General features: G+C 36.9%; 1 protein-coding gene across 1 annotated transcript; it reads right to left on the bottom strand.

Annotated features, from left to right (window-relative positions):
* Positions 1-1601: 1601 nt before the first annotated feature.
* LOC127870930 (uncharacterized) lies at positions 1602-18972 on the bottom strand. The gene is made up of 10 exons (XM_052413516.1): positions 18879-18972; positions 18394-18562; positions 16131-16180; positions 14313-14377; positions 12636-12740; positions 9199-9330; positions 8668-8835; positions 7911-8000; positions 5310-5418; positions 1602-3490 (listed from the first exon to the last, which is right to left on the bottom strand). The coding sequence occupies exons 2-10, from the start codon at positions 18549-18551 to the stop codon at positions 2970-2972; spliced, it is 1398 nt and encodes a 465-aa protein (XP_052269476.1). The 5' UTR covers positions 18552-18562; positions 18879-18972; the 3' UTR covers positions 1602-2969.
* Positions 18973-20950: the final 1978 nt, after the last annotated feature.

Here is a 20950-nt window from a genome sequence, read left to right as displayed (position 1 = left end):
CAAGTGTGCATAGTGAGACCTCCTTGGCCAAGTGTGCATAGCGAGACCTCCTTCGCCAAGAGTGCATTGCAAGACCTCCTTGGCCAAATGTGCATAGTGAGACCTCCTTGGTCAAGTGTGCATAGCGAGACCTCCTTGGCCAAGAGTGCATTGCGAAACCTCCTTGGCCAAATGTGCATAGTGAGACCTCCTTGGCCAAGTGTGCATAGCAAGACCTTGGCCAAATGTGTATAGTGAGACCTCCCCTTGGCCAAATGTGCATGGCGAGATCTCCTCGTCAAGTGTGCATAGCAAGACCTTCTTGGCCAAATGTGCATAGTGAGACCTTGGCCAAATGTGCATAGCAAGATCTCCTCGTCAAGTGTGCATAGCAAGACCTCCTTGGCCAAATGTGCATAGTGTGACCTTGGCCAGATGTGCATAGCAAGATCTCCTCGTCAAGTGTGCATAGCAAGACCTCCTTGGCCAAATGTGCATAGTGAGACCTCCTTGGCCAAGTTTGTATAGCAAGACCTCTTTGGCGAAATGTGCATAGCAAAACCTTCTTGGCTAAGTGTTCATAGCAAGACCATCACAGTATGGGGGTCCTGGTACTTTAAGATAAATGGACAAGTTAAACCTCCCTCCCTCCTTAACAAGTATTGGGGGGGGGGTATACTGGAATCACCATGGGCATCTATCTGTCTGTCGGACTGTCTTCCTGCCTGCCTTTCAGTCTGTGTGTCTGTCTGTCTGTTGACAGAAAGTTGTCCGCTGGTGTTCTCCTACAAGTTTCAACTTATACCATTCAAACTTGAAGGCATAATAGTATCAAGTTGTGCGTATGTTTTATCGTGATACATGAACATTGTAATATATGATTAAATGCAATATTCAATAAAATATTATATCTTTACTTTTATGAACCCATTATATATGTTTCATTCAAAACATTTACATTTATAGCATAAAAATACATTTTTTCTTGTTGGTTGAATCCAGTACTGGTACATTCACTAGTGAATTATAAGTCTTTTTCACTATGTGTCATATACAATATATAGCATGTAAATTTGACCACATGTTGACAAACAAGATGTGTTCATGAAACACTATGTCCCCTCATATATTTTAAATTTGACCTTTAAGAATGACCTTGACCTTTCACCACTCAAAATGTGCAGCTCCATGAGATACGCATGCATGCCAAATATCAAGTTGCTATCTTCAATATTGCAAAAGTTATGGCCAATGTTAAAGTTTGATGCAAACCAACAGACAGAGCAAAAACAATATGTCCCCCAGTATAGACTGGGGGCATAAAAATCACTTACTAAATTATTCAGACAATAAATAGCAAATTTCTATTTTGAAAAGTCATCTAGCAACAAATCACAATTTCAGATCACTTACAGCACTAAAAAGCACAACAAATATCTAATTTATATAAATAGGTTCAGTAATAAAAAGCCATGCAATTGGTAATGCAGATAGACTTGGCATCAGTTTTGCACTATGCCTTCAAATAATTATTGTTGCATTTCTTGCTATTATTATTATGACCATACATGCCATAATTTTTCAGACCAATTCCGGGACATTGAGTTAAATTTTCCGGGACCTTTTCCGATTTTCCGGGACATGTATAAAATGTAGCGATATTTATAGACATATGCATTGTTGGTGCGTTTTTTTTGTTTCGCATCATTAATTGCAGAAGTTCGAAAGCCTATCCGAAATACACTTGATCTATTAACGTCAAATTAAACATTAATACTTCCGTTACTAGATACAAGCCACGTGTTTTCAGTGTAAGCGTTCTAAACATAGATGGTGACGTCACTGCGTTATTGTTATAAAGACATTTGATTAAAACCTAGTGAGGATGACTTTTTTATATGCTTACTTTTTACTCAACTTCTTTGTCGGTTAAACGTGCGAACATAAACTGCTTTTAATTTTTTGCTCAGCGATGTTGGACTTCAGATGTGTGAACAACTATCCTTTGCCCTTACACAGCGGGAAATAATGACGTAGTAGACTAAAGTCAATTAACAACCACATTAAACAATGCCGCCTTTTCGGTTTGACCACGAACGTTAGACAATCGATATGATAACAGGACCCCTGTTAATTGATCGATTTTGAAACGTAGCGCAGTCTGCCTATTCGGGTAGGCATTGTCATGGAGACGCTGCAGATATACACAGATTCGAGGTTCAGTTAAGCCTAAGATAAGGTGCATGTACATATAGATTTTGTAAATTCCGGGACATTTGACAGATTTCCGGGACAGCGGGACAAGTTCTTCATTTCCGGGACTGTCCCGGACAATCCGGGACGTATGGCATGTATGATTATGACTATAGAAAACATTGATTTACAAAATGTGGTACAATAGTAATAAGGTAATACTGCATAAATTCACAATTTGAAAGGATTGTATGAAAATAAGCCAAATTGTTTGGTGTAAGACTTTATACTAAACAATTACTCTATTAAAAATAGTACTTTAATGAAGAAGAACGCTGTAAGATCTTGATCTTTCGTTCGAATTCTTTTTTGGAGCAATGTGAATCAGTTGTTACCGAATACTTGTATACTATGCAAATGTATACAATGTTTGTTTGTGAAATGAAATATGTTTTAACTAAAAATAGTACTATACCATGACATATCCAAAACAAAGGCCTATAACAGTTTCATTAATTCTAATTATAATATAATAAGATCATAACAACATTGAATGAATATTGTTAACTGTTTTAAATTTATTTTAAATTGAAGAATTTTGATTAACAATTAGAAAAGGGGGGGGGGGTATCATTTTATATTCCACCCTTGAAATATTTTTGTGACAAGATGCTGTTTTCTATAAAGTGGTGCACCAGAGCATAAAAATCATGCTCATTCTTTTAACAGCAATAAACATCCAGTAGTAACAATTCATTAGTATTTAAAAAACAACAACACAAGTATGTTACTCAAAATCAAGAGTAAACAAAGCCACCAGTTTCCAGGCCTAATTTCTTCTGAAACTGAATTACTGACTTCTTAAAATCATTCTCCATTTCTGCCATCATCTTCAGCTCGTTTACAAATTTGTCCATGTCATGACCTTTCTTGACTTTCACTGCCATTGGAGGCTTGTTTTCAACCACGTTCTCATCAGAGTCGTCGGAATGCCTGCCAGCCTGATCAGTGTACTGAGACGCTTCACCCTGATCATTATCAGGGGAGGTTACTCCAGACCTCTCAGAGTTCTGATTTCCATTTTGATTGACATCTGCCTCTGCTAAGAAGGAATTGTCGTCTGCTTGCTGATTGGCTGACTTGCTGTGAAGGTTTTTCTTTACAAATGTTGCTGGGGCTGTTCGGTTCAGAGATGCAGATTTTATACGATTTTTTCCTGCCCCTCCAAGTTTTCCGCTCGCAGGGCGTGATTTGCCAGAAACAGGACGAGTTGTTTCATACTTTAAGGGCCTCTCGGGTTTCCCCTCTGTTATCAAAACTGGAGAAATAAAAAAAACACCATAAGACAATTGTGCAACAAAATATTTCACATAATTGTCGTTATTACAAGATAACAATTGTTTTATAACCTGACACAGGGCTTAAAGGTATGGCAACACAATGTATGTATTCTGTGTAACCCTTAACCACTTAGATACGTATTTTGATGCATGTGTGGTCAATTAGAAAGTTAAATTTAATTAAAGACTTTCCTTATTAGACTTAAGTTTTAAAGGCTTCATTCCTAACGCTTAGATACTGATGAGCAGCAAACAGCATCACATAAAACCTGAACAGACTGCGAGTAACTTGCAGGCTGTTCTGGTTTAATGCTGCTTGCAAAAGCCATTTGCACTTTGCTTCCTATTGGGCAAAGGGTTAAATTAATTTTAATTTATACATGTAAATATCAATAAAACTTGGTTAAGATTTCTTGAACTAGAAATGTGTCACAGACACAGATGCCTCTACAACACATGTTTAGGCACAGACAAATCCAATATATTTTCTATAGTGAACAAAAAAAACAAAGGGCTATAATTCAGCCAAAACTGGTAGAAGTCAAAATTCCTTCCCCTTACAATCATACACACATTGAGATCAATAAATTTGGAAAGTATGTGCAAGATCTAACCAGTCATTAAAGCTGAGTTGAAAACACAAAATTGTTGGACGATACATTCTATAGATGTAAAATAAGAGAAGGGGACATAATTTTGCCAAAACTTGTTGCAGCCGAAATTCCTTTCTTTACAATCATGTAAGGTTGTTCAAATGTGAACGTTTAAGTGAGATCCTAAATGTAGTCAAAGAGGAGTTCAAATGCTAGCTTTATATTTTGTAGTGGAAAAAACAGGCCAATTTGCTAAAATTCTGCCAAAACAGGTCAAAGCTATATTCTTTTTTTTTAAATCATCTACACATTTATGTCATTTAACTCTGAAAGTTTTGAGCTAGATCCATCCAGTGGTGAAGGGGAATAAACAAGACTATTGCCAAGCAATATATGTCCCCTACCAGCTCCACCATTGTCAGAATTTTTATAATTTTTATGTCCCCCACCACTACATATTGTTTTTGCCCTGTCTGTTGGTTTGTTTGTTGGTTTGTTTGTTTGCCCCAACTTTAACATTTGCCATAACTTTTGCAATATTGAAGATAGCAACATCATATTTGGCATGCATGTGTATCTCATGGAGCTGCACATTTTAGAGGTGAAAGGTCAAGGTCATCCTTCAAGGTCAAATATATGGGTCAAAATCGCTCATTTAATGTACACTTTTGCAATATTGAAGATAGCAACTTGATATTTGGCATGCATGTGTATCTCATGGAGCTGCACATTTTGAGTGGTGAAAGGTCAAGGTCATCCTTCAAGGTCAAAGGTCATATATATGGGGACATAGTGTTTCACAAACACATTGCTTGTTTTTTTATATTTGTTGCCATAGCAACCAGACTTTTTGACGTAGGAACCAAATGAAATGACATTCATTATGTACATATTGCCATCTATGCATGTTTCAAGTTTCATGAAAAAATATGAAGAACTTTTAAATTTATCACAGAATCCAGAAAAGTGTTACAGAATGACAGACTGACTCACAGACGCACAGAGCACAAACCATAAGTCCCCTCCGGTGAAACTCCAGGCTAGATTTTAACCCGTGAGCTATTGACGCCAAAACCAATGCAGAAAGCATGCTACCACCAGACCACATTTCCCACATATATGTGAAAGAATTGAATTATAATGATGCCTATTTAAAGAAATATATGAAGAAAAGGGAACAATTTTATTTTTAGTTTCAACTTACATGCCGAGGTAGGCCGAACCTTAGATCCCACACTTGAGGCGCTGGATGGTCTCCCTTTAGTCCCCATCATATCAGGGCTGAATATGACATCCGGGTCAAACAGGTTACTCTGAAATAGGGGCTGATTATGACATCCAGGTCAAACAGGTTACTCTAAAATAGGGGTTGGATTTAACATCTGGGTCAAACTGGTTACTCTGAAATAGGGGCTGAATATGACATCCAGGTCAAACAGATTACTCTGAAATAGGGGCTGAATATGACATCGGGGTCAAACAGGTTACTCTGAAATAGGGGCTGAATATGACATCTGGGTCAAACAGGTTACTCTGAAATAGGGTCTGAATATGACATCTGGGTCAAACAGGTTACTCTGAAATAGGGGCTGAATATGACATCTGGGTCAAACAGGTTACTCTGAAATAGGGTCTGAATATGACATCTGGGTCAAACAGGTTACTCTGAAATAGGGTCTGAATATGACATCCAGGTCAAACAGGTTACTCTGAAATAGGGTCTGAATATGACATCTGGGTCAAACAGGTTACTCTGAAATAGGGTCTGAATATGACATCTGGGTCAAACAGGTTACTCTGAAGTAGGGTCTGAATATGACGTCTGGGTCAAACAGGTTACTCTAAAATGGGGCTGAATATGACATCCTTCCTCAAACAGGTTACTCTGACTTACGGGCAGAAAATGACATAAGGTTAAAAGTGGTTCACTTAAATAATGGCTAATTATGAAATTCCTGTTAAAACTGGTTTACTGAAAATCAGTGGCTAAATTTGACATCAAATTAAAACTAGTTCACTAAAAGAGGGACTGACTTTGACATCAGGGCCAAGTGGGTTTCTCTGAAATAGGGACTAAGGTCACCGTGGTGTAATGGATATGGTGTCAGCCCAGCGACCGAAAGGTCACAGGTTCCATCTCCACTGTAAGAGGGTTCTTTAGATCTCCCGGAATTAAATTTTTTGAAGACACCAAGTACTGGTTCTAGGCCCAGGAAACGGACTTGAGAGCGTTTCAATCAGTAAAGGCTTTCGATGAAGTCAAGCTTAAATAAATAGGTAACAAGGGACAAAATTGTCACAAAACCAGGTTTTCATTGTGAAAAAAAATCTGATAAAGGGAGAAAACTCAAACTGAACTTTTGAAATGAACAAACAAAATTAACCCCCTTTGTAAGTTTTTTTTTTTTTTAAATCTATTTTTAGTCGTGGCAACCTTGACATTGGAGATATTGATGTGATTCTTTCGTGCAACACACCGTCCCATGATGGTGAACAAATGTGCCAAATGATTTTAAAATCTCACAATGAATGACATAGTTATGGCCAGGACAAGCTCATTTATGGCCATTTTTGACCTTTGAACTCAAAGTGTGACCTTGACCTTGGAGATATCGACGTTATTATTTTGTGCGACACACCGTCCAATGATGGTGAACAAATGTGCCAAATGATTTTAAAATCTGACAATGAACGACATAGTTATGGCCCGGACAAGCTTGTTCCGCCCGCCCGCCAGCCAGCCAGCCCGCCCGCATTCGCCAATCTAATAACCAGTTTTTTCCTTCGGAAAACCTGGTTAATAAAAACCTGGTTAAAAACTAAATAGGGACTGAATATGAGATCCAGGTCAAACAGGCAACTCTGAAATGGGGCTGAATATTACATCCAGGTAAAATTGATTCCTGAAAAGGGTCTGAATATGACATCTGGTCACTAAAATAGAGGCTGAATATGACATACTACAGCTTACTAATCCATATCAGTTTGTTTTAATTTGGGCAGATTAAGAGAGGGCAGTCAATTTTTGTACTTTAAACTGGGCTTATCATCATAACTAGGTCAAACAGATTTCTCTAAAAAAGAATATGAATATGATAAGGGGTCTGATAAGGATAAAAATAATTATGACATTCAGGTTTTGAATATGACATAGAGGGGCGGTTAAATAGACAGAGAGGAATTGTCAGGGGTCAGATGCCTCAGAAGGTTCTTTTTAAAATGGGTTAAAGTGGCACCACAATCCATCTAATGGGTTACAGTGGCACCACAATCCATCTAATGGGTTACAGTGGCACCACAATCCATCTAATGGGTTACAGTGGCACCACAATCCATCTAATGGATTACAGTGGCACCACAATCCATCTAATGGATTACAGTGGCACCACAATCCATCTATCCAAGTAAATTAAAGCGAATTTCAATGAAGTTTTAAATTGATTTCATCACTCATCTGGGTTGCTTTTGAAAACCTTTAACTAATGTCTACGTTACAAAGGGGTTTTACTAACACACAAGAGATCTGGGAGTTGCTTCCTCTGAAGGTAACATCTATAGTAATCAAGTCTTATAAGTTTCAAGTAAATTCACTTCATTAAAAACTTTTTTGTTGGAGGACTAAGACGGATAACAGATGGACAAACTAACAAACAGTTGCATGGCTTTTAACATGACACCTTTCAAATAATTCAAGCATAAATATAGTCAAATATGAATTTCTTTGTAACAGCTTAACACGCAGTGAAAGTTTGCTTGAAACATTACTTCCAGCATCTTGCTTACATTATGTATTTGTATTTCTTACTTGTTTGTATCTGTTTGGGTCAGCAAAACTCTCTTTTCGTCTGTACAGCAGTTTTTCTGGTCCATTCATTTTGTGCAAACTTTGAAAGACCTGCGAAAAGGGAATTATAAGATGTTAAATATGAGGGCTGAGAGGGAAAGCATATATAATGGCTCATGTGAGTCTCCTGGAATATTAGGCTTCATGCATATGCCTAAAGTGCAGTCCCAGATTAGCCTGTGCAGTTGGCACAGGCTTAACAGGAACAACACTTTCTGCTTTTATAGACTTTTAAAAGGAAGTCTCCTCTTACCTTATAAACATTTTATAAAGGTAGAAAGTTTTGTTCCACATTTACCTGTGCAGTCTGCACATGCTATTCGCGGATGACTCTTTTAATACATGCATTTAGTGCATTCTCCCCCAGAACAAGATTCATATGTTTTTATCTGTTTAAAGTTTGTCAGCATTCTGCTATAAAAGCTCCTGTCTGTAAAATACAATTTTGTAAACCTTTAATTGACACAAGTTCTAATGTACAAGGTTTATAAACACAAATTGAACTGAAATTTCTATGAATTTTTTTATTATTTTGCTTTGAACAAATGAAATAAACACTGTGTGTCTTATTCAACTGGTTTAATGGTTTTGTCATAAAGATGTTCATAATAAACAATGGCTCCAAAATATTATCTGTATACAGCCAAATATTTTTGGATGGCTAATTTTCATGCCATTAGTGCTTAGCAAAGCTGTATGCAAAAGTTTAAACACCCACCTCCGTCCCTTCCGCAAACATGCCAGTTTGTTGTTGTTGTTGTTGACCCAAGATGTCTTCCACGCGTACCCCTGCGCGATCTGCCATATCTGCAACCTTTGACTGGTGACCTTTGAACCCACTACGGGGGCGGGATTTCGCGGACTGTACCCGGCGCTCTGACTTGCTCTGGGAATGGTAGACCGTAAATATTATTGAAATGCCCAAAAGATCAATATTTGAAAACAAAAATCATTATATTTTATTATTAAGAATTGTGAAGTTGGGCCCTAGCTTTATGGTTATTTGCTTAATCATTGTGGATATGGTTCCTTGCATTGTAGATATGGGCCCAAGCTTTATGGATACAGGCCCAAGCTTTATGGATATGGACCTAGCTTTGTGGATACAGGCTCAAGCTTTATGGATATGGACCTAGCTTTTTGAATACAGGCCCAAGATTTATGTATATGGGCCTAGCTTTGTGGACACAGGCCTAGGCTACCTAGCTTTGTGGATTTATAATTTTGTAGAAACTAGACCAAGTCTCACCTTGGCACTGTAACATCTCAGAAACTGCTTGTCCACTTCCTCTATGTTAGTGGCACTCTTCTTACGAAGGTTGAACTTGCCCATCTCTTGCTGGTGGTCCTCCAGCACTTCATTCATGTACTGCTCCCGATTCTGTAACATCAGTTAGTTTTAACCTATTTATTTGAGCTCGCTTGAATAGAAAGCCAAAGGCTTATTTGAAACACTCCTGAGTCCGAATCCTGGGACTAGAACCAATACTTGGTGTCTATGTGGGAGATCTAAGAAACACTCCTGAGTCCTAATCCTGGGACTAGAACCAGTACTTGGTGTCTATGTGGGAGATCTAAGAAACACTCCTGAGTCGGAATCCTGGAACTAGAACCAATACTTGGTGTCTATGTGGGAGATCTAAGAAACACTCCTGAGTCTGAATCCTGGGACTAGAACCAGTCCTTGGTGTCTATGTGGGAGATCTAAGAAACACTCCTGAGTCCGAATCCTAGGACTAGAACCAGTACTTGGTGTCTATGTGGGAGATCTAAGAAACACTCCTAAGTCCAAATCCTGGAACTAGAACCAATACTTGGTGTCTATGTGGGAGATCTAAGAAACACTCATGAGTCCGAATCCTGGGACTAGAACCAGTACTTGGTGTCTATGTGGGAGATCTAAGAAACACTCCTAAGTCCGAATCCTGGAACTAGAACCAATACTTGGTGTCTATGTGGGAGATCTAAGAAACACTCCTGAGTCCGAATCCTGGGACTAGAACCAGTACTTTGTGTCTATGTGGGAGATCTAAGAAACACTCCTAAGTCCGAATCCTGGAACTAGAACCAGTACTTGGTGTCTATGTGGGAGATCTAAGAAACACTCCTGAGTCCTAATCCTGGGACTAGAACCAGTACTTGGTGTCTATGTGGGAGATCTAAGAAACACTCCTGAGTCCTAATCCTGGGACTAGAACCAGTACTTGGTGTCTATGTGGGAGATCTAAGAAACACTCCTGAGTCCGAATCCCGGGACTAGAACCAGTACTTGGTGTCTATGTGGGAGATCTAAGAAACACTCCTAAGTCTGAATCCTGGAACTAGAACCAGTACTTGGTGTCTATGTGGGAGATCTAAGAAACACTCCTGAGTCCTAATCCTGGGACTAGAACCAGTACTTGGTGTCTATGTGGGAGATCTAAGAAACGCTCCTGAGTCCGAATCCTAGGACTAGAACCAGTACTTGGTGTCTATGTGGGAGATCTAAGAAACACTCCTGAGTCCTAATCCTGGGACTAGAACCAGTACTTGGTGTCTATGTGGGAGATCTAAGAAACACTCCTGAGTCCGAATCCTGGGACTAAAACCAGTAATTGGTGTCTATGTGGGAGATCTAAGAAACACTCCTGAGTCCTAATCCTGGGACTAGAACCAGTACTTGGTGTCTATGTGGGAGATCTAAGAAACGCTCCTGAGTCCGAATCCTGGGACTAGAACCAGTACTTGGTGTCTATGTGGGAGATCTAAGAAACACTCCTGAGTCCGAATCCTGGGGCTAGAACCAATACTTGGTGGCTATGTGGGAGATCTAAGAAACACTCCTGAGTCCGAATCCTGGGACTAAAACCAGTAATTGGTGTCTATGTGGGAGATCTAAGAAACACTCCTAAGTCCGAATCCTGGAACTAGAACCAATACTTGGTGTCTATGTGGGAGATCTAAGAAACGCTCCTGAGTCCAAATCCTGGGACTAGACACAGTACTTGGTGTCTATGTGGGAGATCTAAGAAACACTCCTAAAGTGGGGATCAAACCCTTTACCCCCCGAACGCTAAACGGACACCACATTCATTATACCATGGCGACCTCATCTGTAATAACAGTTCAATCAGGCACTAAGATTTGACTTAACAAGGAATGTTTTATGTCAGGATTTCTCTTAAAATATTTGAGACCAGTTCTGAAAACAATCTGCTCAATCCATGTGTGTATAATGTTGTTACAAATTAGCCTGTGCTTATAGTGTTTATACAGATAAACCTGCGCTCCTGTTTATTAGTGATGACACTTTCTGCTCAAACTAAAGAAGCTAGGATTGTCCACCTTTGAATAAAAACTACCAATTAACAGAAAGTTATATTTACTTTCTTACTTTACCAAGGAAATTCACATTAATACAGCATCAGCTAAAAAATATATTCTACACATTTTTGTGGAGATGTGCTTATTATTTGAGCTATTTTCAACTCTAGTTCAAATCTTGGAAAGCCCAAACAAACTCAAATGCTTATTAATTATCACACTAACATTTTTCGGTCAATATCCAGAGTAAAATCAGTATTTATTAGGGATGCAAGAGGTTAATCGGTACCGAAACAACCAGTTAACTGGTTACATTTTTGGGAAAAGGTTAACATGAAAAAATAATTTTAGTATGCTTTTTTCTTGGCTTTTTTTTTCTCCTTTTCATAATACAATTCCTACGATTTTACGTTTTGCGCGCGACATACTGCCAATTTGCGCTGGTGACTTGTAGGAACAACATGCAACACCATTGACTGTAGTAAATAACGTTTCAACAAACAAGGCAATAAAGCAATAAATCAGTACCTTGGTTGTTACCAAAAGGGGATTTGTTTTGATAATTGGCACCTTCTGATTTGTTTAACTCGCCAAATTTTACTAGCAAACTGCGAGGAGTGAGGGCTATTAGCAAAGACGCAAATGACACGTTTATCGAACTCGCGATAAAATTCAGTTGAGACATTGGATGGCTTATTTTGATGTTTCATTAGCCAATATCCAACACTGATTGCCAGCGAAAATGAAGTATTTATAAGTAACAGTTTTATCAAAAAAATGCATTTGTAGTTAAAATCTTCTCGAGTTACCATCTTATTTGTTCTATCAGAAATTAAAATCATTGTTAGTAATTTATGTCATCCACGATGCCACCACTACCGTCTGAGGCAAGTTTATTTAAGAAAGCAAATCATTAAACTAATATAATAAATAATCATAAATAATAAAATTAAGACAGAATTATCCAAGAAACACACCATTCATGAGCAATACGACGCGAACGTAATATAAGCCACCAAACCAAAAATAAGCTTATGGCACGCGAAAATGAACAATGTGTGATTTTTTACTCATATTCTTTTACACAGGAAAAATAAATACAATATATAGCAAACATTTACAAAATTATTAAAATAAATGTTACAATACATTTTATTAAGAAACGGACATGTTATCAACGCAAGGGATCTCAAATTACTTTCGTTTACATAGAGAGTACAGGTACAAGTGATATGACATTGTTTATGTATACTTGAACATTTTAACTACTTAAGATGTTTCGGTTAACCGGTTAGTTTAACTGGTTACAGCAAATGGTTGACCGGTTAATGATTTTTGTAACCTCTTGTATCCCTAGTATTTATATCCTCTTTTGTGGCTTACTTGGATATGTAACTCTTGTCTCATCCTGATATCTTCTTGAATCGTCTTATAGTCCTTCTCAAGTAGTTTTACTGAAAGCCGTTCCCAATTCAGCACTGCCCTGCTCTAAAACAGCGCATCATACAAAATAAACAAATGAAAACATCAGCATACATAAATACCAATCAAAAACATTTGAGAATAATTAAATCTAGCATTTTGCTGCAAACCATTAAATATTTTAGAATGAAGAACAATAAAAAAAAATCATGCATATCAAAAAAAATCCTTTTTATTCCAAATTCTCCCTGCCACATTATCTTCAAATAGTAAACTAGATGCTGCATTCAATAAATGCTGATGCCCCCAGTGAAAGTTGTCAGTTTTGATTCATTGGCCCATATCAGTAAGCCTAGTCCAAAATGAGGTCAGGTGATGTCAGTGTGTTGACATTGTTCACAGATAATGTCCAGGCAAGTATCAAAGCTTTCAAGGAAACATTCTTGATTGTAGACGAAACACATCATTGGAGAAAACCAAGGATTTAGACCTTCTTAGTTAGTCTCTAAGTCTAAAAGTAGGTCAAGGTCAAAATGAAGCCAGTAGGTGAGAGTATGTTGATAGTGTTCTAAGACATCATGCATGCAAAAATAAAAACTTTGAAAGAAGCATCATTTATATTGGACGAAACATGCCATCTTGTGTTGACCCAAAAATAAGACATTCCAAAAAGTCTAGAAATGTGGGTCAATATCAGGGTGAAAATTAGGTCAGGTGATGTGATTGTGTTGATAGTATTCAAAGATAACATCCATGTAAGTATAAAAGCTTTGCAGCATTGAAGTTAGGCGAAACACTTAAGTTTTGGTAAAAAAAAGAATGCAGACTTTCTGATTTACGCTCAGTCCAAAAGTAGGTCAATGTCAAGGTCAAAAGTAGGTCAATGTCATGGTCAAAAGTAGGTCAATGTCATGGTCAAAAGTAGGTCAATGTCATGGTCAAAAGGAGGTCAATGTCAAGGTCAAAAGGAGGTCAATGTCATGGTCAAAAGTAGGTCAATGTCATGGTCAAAAGTAGGTCAAGGTCAAAAGGAGGTCAATGTCAATGTCAAAAGTAGGTCAATGTCAATAGGAGGTCAATGTCATGGTCAAAAGTAGATCAATGTCAAGGTCAAAAGGAGGTCAATGTCATGGTCAAAAGTAGGTCAATGTCAAGGTCAAAAGTAGGTCAAGGTCAAAAGGAGGTCAATGTCATGGTCAAAAGTAGGTCAATGTCAAAAGGAGGTCAATGTCAAGGTCAAAAGTAGGTCAATGTCAAGGTCAAAATGAGGTCAATGTCAAGGTCAAAAGTAGGTCAATGTCAAGGTCAAAAGTAGGTCAATGTCAAGGTCAAAAGTAAGTCAATGTCAAGGTCAAAAGTAGGTCAATGTCAAGGTCAAAAGTAGGTCAATGTCAAGGTCAAAAGTAGGTCAATGTCAAGGTCAAAAGGAGGTCAAGTGATGTGGGTGTATTCAGAGTGTTAACATATACCATCCATGCAAGTTTGATAGAATTCTTGGAAGAATTATTGATGTTATAAGGAATATGTCTATTAGTGTTCACCCTGTGCCGACGGACCGATGAATGTAAAAACAACGGACAGGTCAATCACTTTATGACTTTTGTAGTCAACAGATGCCTGGGTGATTAAATAACTGACCTTATCTGGCATGGGAGTGTTTCTATTCATATCTGGATTTATACCAAATGTTGGGGGCTCCATACCTGAAAATGTAAATTCGTAATATTTATGTGGAAATACTCATGTTTTCCTTGCCATTTCAGACTGTATTTGAATATAGAAAGGCCTGCAAAAGCTACAAAGGTTACAAACTTCAAAAGTAAACCTTAGCCTTTTTCAGCCTATGAGTAAGTTCAGAATTTGGTTCATCTTGTTAACCCTTTACCACTTAGATACGTATTTGACACATTTGTAGTCCCTTAGAAAGTTACAATTAATTCAAGTCTTTGCTTACTAGATTAAAGTTTAAAGTCTTAAACTCCAAACTCGCAGGCTGTTCTGGCTTTATGCTGTTTGCACATAGTCATTTTTTCTTTGATTCTAAGTGGGAAAGGGTTAAAATCATTTACAACTTGCTGATGTCACTTAAATGAGTTGAGATGAACTCCAAATCACAGGAAAGATGACAAATAATCAAATATACATTTAACCATAATGCTATCACACCACAATAAACTCATACACATTATTATAAATAGATTTAAATGGGTGACATTGGTGTACTTAATTCTGTGTCTGCCTTGCAACCTATATTGTACTGAATGTAGCGTCTTTTTTGGTGTACTGAATATAGTGTACCTTGTTGTACTGAAAATAGTGTGTGCCTTGCAACCTCTATTGTACTGAATGTAGTGTCTGTTTTGGTATACTAGATATAGTGTCCGGCTTGGTGTAGCAAATATAGTGTCTACCTTGCATTCGATGGTGTACTGAATATAGAGTACCTTGGTGTACTGAAAATAGCATGTGCCTTGCAACCTATGGTGTACTGAATATAGTGAACCATTATTTTCTGAAAATAGTGTGTGCCTTGCAACCTAAAGATCTTTCCAAAGGCACTAAGCACTAATTCTTTCCTGGAAAAAGGCTTTATAGAATTCCTCACTGAATCAAAGGCTTTAAAAGCAAGATCTTACCATGAAGTTTTAAGTAAATTTTACAAAATCACTCAGATTAAAACTTTACTAAGATTATGAAGTATGCTTATATGGTCAACCACAAGTAAGCAAACACACACACAAACAATTGTCCATACAACATATATGCCCCCACATTCCACTTGTCTCACAACTCCACAAATTGTTCACCCTTTACCATTTAGATATGTATTTAACCCTTTACCACTTTGATACGTATTTAATTCTTTACCACATAGATACATATTAAACCCTTTACCACTTAGATAGGTATTTACACCTTTACCACTTAGATATGTATTCAACCCTTTACCACTTAGATACGTATTAAACCCATTTACCACATAGATACGTATTTAACCCTTTACCAGTTAAGATACATATCGTGACGCATATGTAGTCCCTTAGATAGTTACATTTAATTAAATACTTTTCTTAAAACAAAATTCAAGTTTAAAAGGCTTCATTTCCAACCCTTAGATACTGATGAGCAGCAAACAGCATAAAACCTTAACAGACTGCAAGTAACTGAAGTTAAAAAGGCTTCATTTCATACTCTTAGATACTAATGAACAGAAAACAGCATAAAACCTGAAGAGACAGAGTTGACAGAGCCATTTTCACTTTGCTTTGCTTCTTATGGGGAAAAGGGTTAAATAATAAAATTCACAAAATACGAAATTGCGCAAACTCATATGTTGTTTAATGTTAAAATATCAAAAACCAAAACATAATAGTGTGACACAATACAAGGAACACAGACCTAACTGTTATAATGTACTCTTACATTAGGTGAATTAGAACTCAGAGTGTTTCTTACCCACAATGTTTGCTAGATGCATTATTGCCCCTTGTTCCCCACTCCAGGCCCTGTGTGTAATAACAATAATAATAATAATAATAATAATAATAATAATAGAATAAGAATTCATGTGCGTAAAGTTTTGTCCCAGATTAGCTTGTGCAGTCCGTACAGGCTAATCAGGGATGACACTTTCAGGTTTTATTATATTTTTATTTAAAAGAAAGTCTCTTCTTAGCAAACCTCCAGTTCAGGTGGAAAGTGTTGTCCCTGATAACCCTGTGCGGACTCTCCAGGCACTGTGTGTAATAATAATAAAATAAGAACAAATATAAGAATACTGTGCAAAAACTGATGTCATAAATTTCATCCATTTAGTAAAGACATAAATTTATCAATATGTTTGACCAGGGCTTACTCTGCCATTCGCCAAATTAGCCAATGGCTACAAATAAGGAAATTTGGCTACACAAAATTCCATTTGGCTACAAGGTTTTCTGCATTATCACTCATGAAATATCCAAACTATTAAGAATTATGACATAAAAAGGTAAATTTGGCTACAGAATTTTTTGAGCCAGAGGGAGCCCATGTGTTTCTAAAAGACATAACATTAATGGCATCAATTTGCTTCAACAAATGGACTATTCAGTAGACTTTGTTGGTTGTTCCACAACTCTGCCATTTTTAAAAGAACAAGAGCTGTCTCCATAGGATGACATATGCCCCCGATAAACGCTTTGATAGAAGTTATAAGCATTTTTCGAAACCTAAACACATTTTTCGATACCTAAACACGGACCATAAGTTCAAGGTCAAGGTTAAAAGTGTTAAAATTTGTGTGCATATTGAAAGGCCTTGTCTTTATACACATGCATACCAAATATGAATGTTACATCTGAAGCAACATAGAAGTTAAGAGCATTTTTCGAAACCTAAACGCAAAGTGTGACGGACAGACTGACAGACAGACTGACAGTGCGATCACTATATGCCCTCCTTTGGCGGCATACAAATTAAAGCACACAACAATTATTATTTTAATGAACAGAAGACATAACATCAGCGTTATAGATAATTGTTGACCCATGGGGGTAAATACCCCCACTTTTCACAGCATGGGGGTAAATGGTCAAATTTCGTCTTGCTTGAAGCGTAATTTGCTAAAAGTAAAACAAGAATATAGCCGGGGTACAGACACACTACTTTAATCATGTTAAACACAATAAACCATTAACTATGTGTATTCCTTCACAGTAGTAGGTTTCTTAAAGTGTTTTTTTTAAACTGTCCTTGGTTTATAGGCCCGTGAGCCAAGGAAAACAATTTTGCCAACTTTCAACAGTTGTTTTATTAGCGTTTAAGCGTGTCTTTTTTTATTTGAAAACAGTGGAAATTCAATCATTCAGTATTTGCAGTACAATGTTTTTACTTGATTCAACTTTTGCCATATAAAATGAATCAATTTTACTTTGAGAAGTAATTTGTTTTGGCTTCGAAGAAGCCATGCTGACCTCTTCATGTAAATAAACACTTAAGTGCTTGACTGTTTGTTAAAAAATCAATGCTTAATTTACCATGCGTCTAGATGATACAGAGTATACATACAGACTGGCTAACTATTTCTACAATCCAGCGCACAAATTAGCTCTTACTTTTATGATAACCAGTCTCATATTTTGGCGAAAGAAAATCAGCTGTTTATATTTTTTGTTTAGGTTGTACGCAGAGAATTTACATAATTTGCGTAAGTCTAGATTGGCTTGCTTAAATGTACGCAAGGAAATGATAAATTTAGCCTATCTTGATATTTCTAATGCGTATATTACGCTGATAGGCAGTTTAACTAAAACGCTGATAACATGATTGCTTATTAAATTGAAACACTTACAAAAGATTCTTTACATTCCTTTTAAATTAATATCTACAGTTTTGACAGTTTGTGTGGTGAGTATGTTCACCATCCCAATAACTGTGGTTTTAGAAAGATAGAATTAAAAAAATCATTATAACAAACATAATTGGACCATGTTCTGTGAAAAGGGGGTTTAATGCATGTGTGTAAAGTGTTGTCCCAGATAAGCCTGTGCAGTCTCCACAGTCTAATCAGGGACAACACTTTTTGCTTTTATGATATTTTTATTGTATAGAAAGTATTTTCTTAGCAAAAATCCAGTTAAGGGGGAAAGTGTTGTCCCTGATTTACCTGTGCGGATTGCACAGGCTAATCTGGGATGACACTTTAAGTTTACCCACAATTTATGAGGCTAAATTATATTACCTTCTAACTAAGGAGATCAGACAGTTCAGCTGATCAACAAGCTTGCTGTTCTCTGAACGGCTGTGCTGGAGGTCTTGTTTCAGCTTGGTTATGATCTCCATAAGTACGGTGCTGTTTTGTGGGCCTTGAAGCCCATATAGTTTCTGGTCCCCAGGCATGGTCAACAGTTCTAACCACATAAACAAACAAAATAGGAAAGAAATATTTTATTATTTCAACTTTTGTTGTTTATTTAACTATTTCTATGATAATAAATAATTATTATTTATAATTGGTTATGTCAGTTATACCATACATTAAATCACCATGTTGAGTAGCAATTGTTTACAGGCTTATTAGGGACAACACTTAAAAATTTTAGTAATAATTTACACCGCCAGTTCATGTCTTATGCTGCTATAATGCATGTTGTTTAGACTATATACTTATGTATTTGCCAATAAAATTGACTTGGCTTGACTTGAATATTCTTTAAAGTTTCATACCTGTTAATAAACACAGAGAATAACGTTGAAATGTTGTCGACGCTATTGTCCAGTAAGAAATTATTGACTATCCGCCATATTGTTTACATGCGTTACGCGATTTTGAAACTACACCGAAGAGTCATGACGGTTACAAACAACATGTTGAAAAAAAATTGCCGCAATAGTTTGATTGTTGTGATAAATATAGCCCATTCGACTATTAAATATGGATATCGTAATCGTTTTTATTCATAATTTACACTAAGATGGCGCGTATTGCTTATTAAGACTTTAAAACTGTCATGGCGGCGTATTACAGCTGCCCCTTGGATCACTCCCTACAGTTCGGGCATTTAATAACTTGAGAGGTGTTTGTGCCATCGCAATGCAATTATGAAAGTTTTATAATAAATAACCGTTCTCTTTATAAATACTCATACCGTATTTGACATATATGCAACTTTTACAATGCATATATGTAAGTGTAGGAGAAAGCGTTTTCTAGGCGGTAAAAAAACAACCTCTTGCTTACTTCCGGTTTGTTTTGATGCTTGGGGTTTCTGCCACACGGTTTGGAGGCATCGAATAAGTGTTATGAAAGAGGAAATGATATCCACGCACGAATAACCCACCAGTTATGTTTCTTTACAGAACAAATTCAGTTTCTTATACAAGCGACACCTTCTTAATCTTTACCGTATTCACCATGGCACAGAGACCCGTTTACCAAACATTTTAACACAAAGGGCCACTCTGTTCCGTTTAATGGGGCTAGAATAGCTGAAAAGGTCCGATGAGTAACGGAAGCCTGGAACGTTAAAACCACACGGGATTGGCACCAAAGGCTAAACCTAGCTATATAAAATTGCGCGAATTCGACCATCGACGTCCAACGTCACGACGTCCCTTTCGTTGTATTGTATATCACGAAATACATGCTCCCGCTCAAGAAGACGGGAAGGATGAAAGATACATCTAAATAAACTTATTAACGGTATTTATTATAAATATTGAAAAATCGACTTATTAAATTATATTTACCAGGGTGCTAAATCCATCAGGGCTTCAGGCTTTTACACACGGGCTGGACAGAATGTGACCACACCGTTAAGAACTTTATTTTGTTTCGAATATCTCAAGTTAATGAAATACATTTGAGAAAAATCTCAAGTGCATGAAAGCCAGTTTTTCTTGCAGTTTGTGCCGATATATTTAAGTATAAGAATAAATCCTTAAATACGTCTGAAATAGATGACAATATGTCACGGTGCCTGAAGTAAACAAGGCATTTTTAAACAAGAACACAGGCTTATTTAATTAACTAATTCTTATGTATTTCGCATCGCCATAAGCAGAATAAAATCTGTCTCACTAGTTGAAATTCTTAAGAAAATATGTTTTAAAAAGTTATTTGAAAAAAAGCACCATTTACCGGTGTGTTTACATCCATTAAAGTTCAATTGAGAACTCAGAAAGTCACGCGATCGTGCACCCTGTATACTTTTACGTGCAGAGACAATAACTGAAAAGGATATTGTGAATACAAGTATTAATTATATAAAACTAAATTAAAGTTATTTAGGACATTATTGATAACAAAACCTAATTTCTGGCGTTTTATATGTGACCTTCGAACGAAATACACTGAATGTTTACCTCCTTACGAATTTCATTGATTCATTGATTTTCCCAGTAAAAATGCGCACATGTTTTCTGTTGTTGTTTCTTTCAGGCTGAGTAGCCTATCTGGATCGATTTTCGATTTTTGACATATTTGCAAATAGCAAGTAGATCAGAACTATGCAGAAGTGGTAAGACTTTATTTAAGTTTTCATGAGGCATGAGCCAACGGAACTATCCTTTGACTTGAAAAGTCAGTTGTTGTCAATTGTAAAAACTGAAGGGTAGACTCACATCTCCGACCGTCAGTCCGATTGAGTGATCGTTATCTTCTTAGTTTACTATTATTTTCACTATTTTAAATTGTAAAAATGACAATTATAAACATTATTTTACTTCATATCAGAGAGCCGACACTGTTCAGCTGTGAGTCAAAGGAAAGCACTGCTAATTAACACCATGTATGATTG

This window comes from Dreissena polymorpha, chromosome 3 (assembly GCF_020536995.1).
Source record: "Dreissena polymorpha isolate Duluth1 chromosome 3, UMN_Dpol_1.0, whole genome shotgun sequence".
Classification (NCBI taxonomy): Eukaryota; Metazoa; Mollusca; class Bivalvia; order Myida; family Dreissenidae; genus Dreissena; species Dreissena polymorpha.
Note: the sequence above shows the minus strand (reverse complement) of the source record. Positions and strands in the feature narration are given on the sequence as shown.

Excerpts from the sequence above, each read along its gene's own strand:
- LOC127870930 (XM_052413516.1), bottom strand. The coding sequence starts at position 18,551 with ATGCCTGGGGACCAGAAACTATATGGGCTTCAAGGCCCACAAAACAGC. Across the intron at positions 14,378-16,130 it reads GCATCTAGCAAACATTGTGG|GTATGGAGCCCCCAACATTT; the intron begins GTAAGAAACACT and ends TTACATTTTCAG. Across the intron at positions 8,001-8,667 it reads TGTTTGCGGAAGGGACGGAG|GTCTTTCAAAGTTTGCACAA; the intron begins GTGGGTGTTTAA and ends CCCTTTTCGCAG.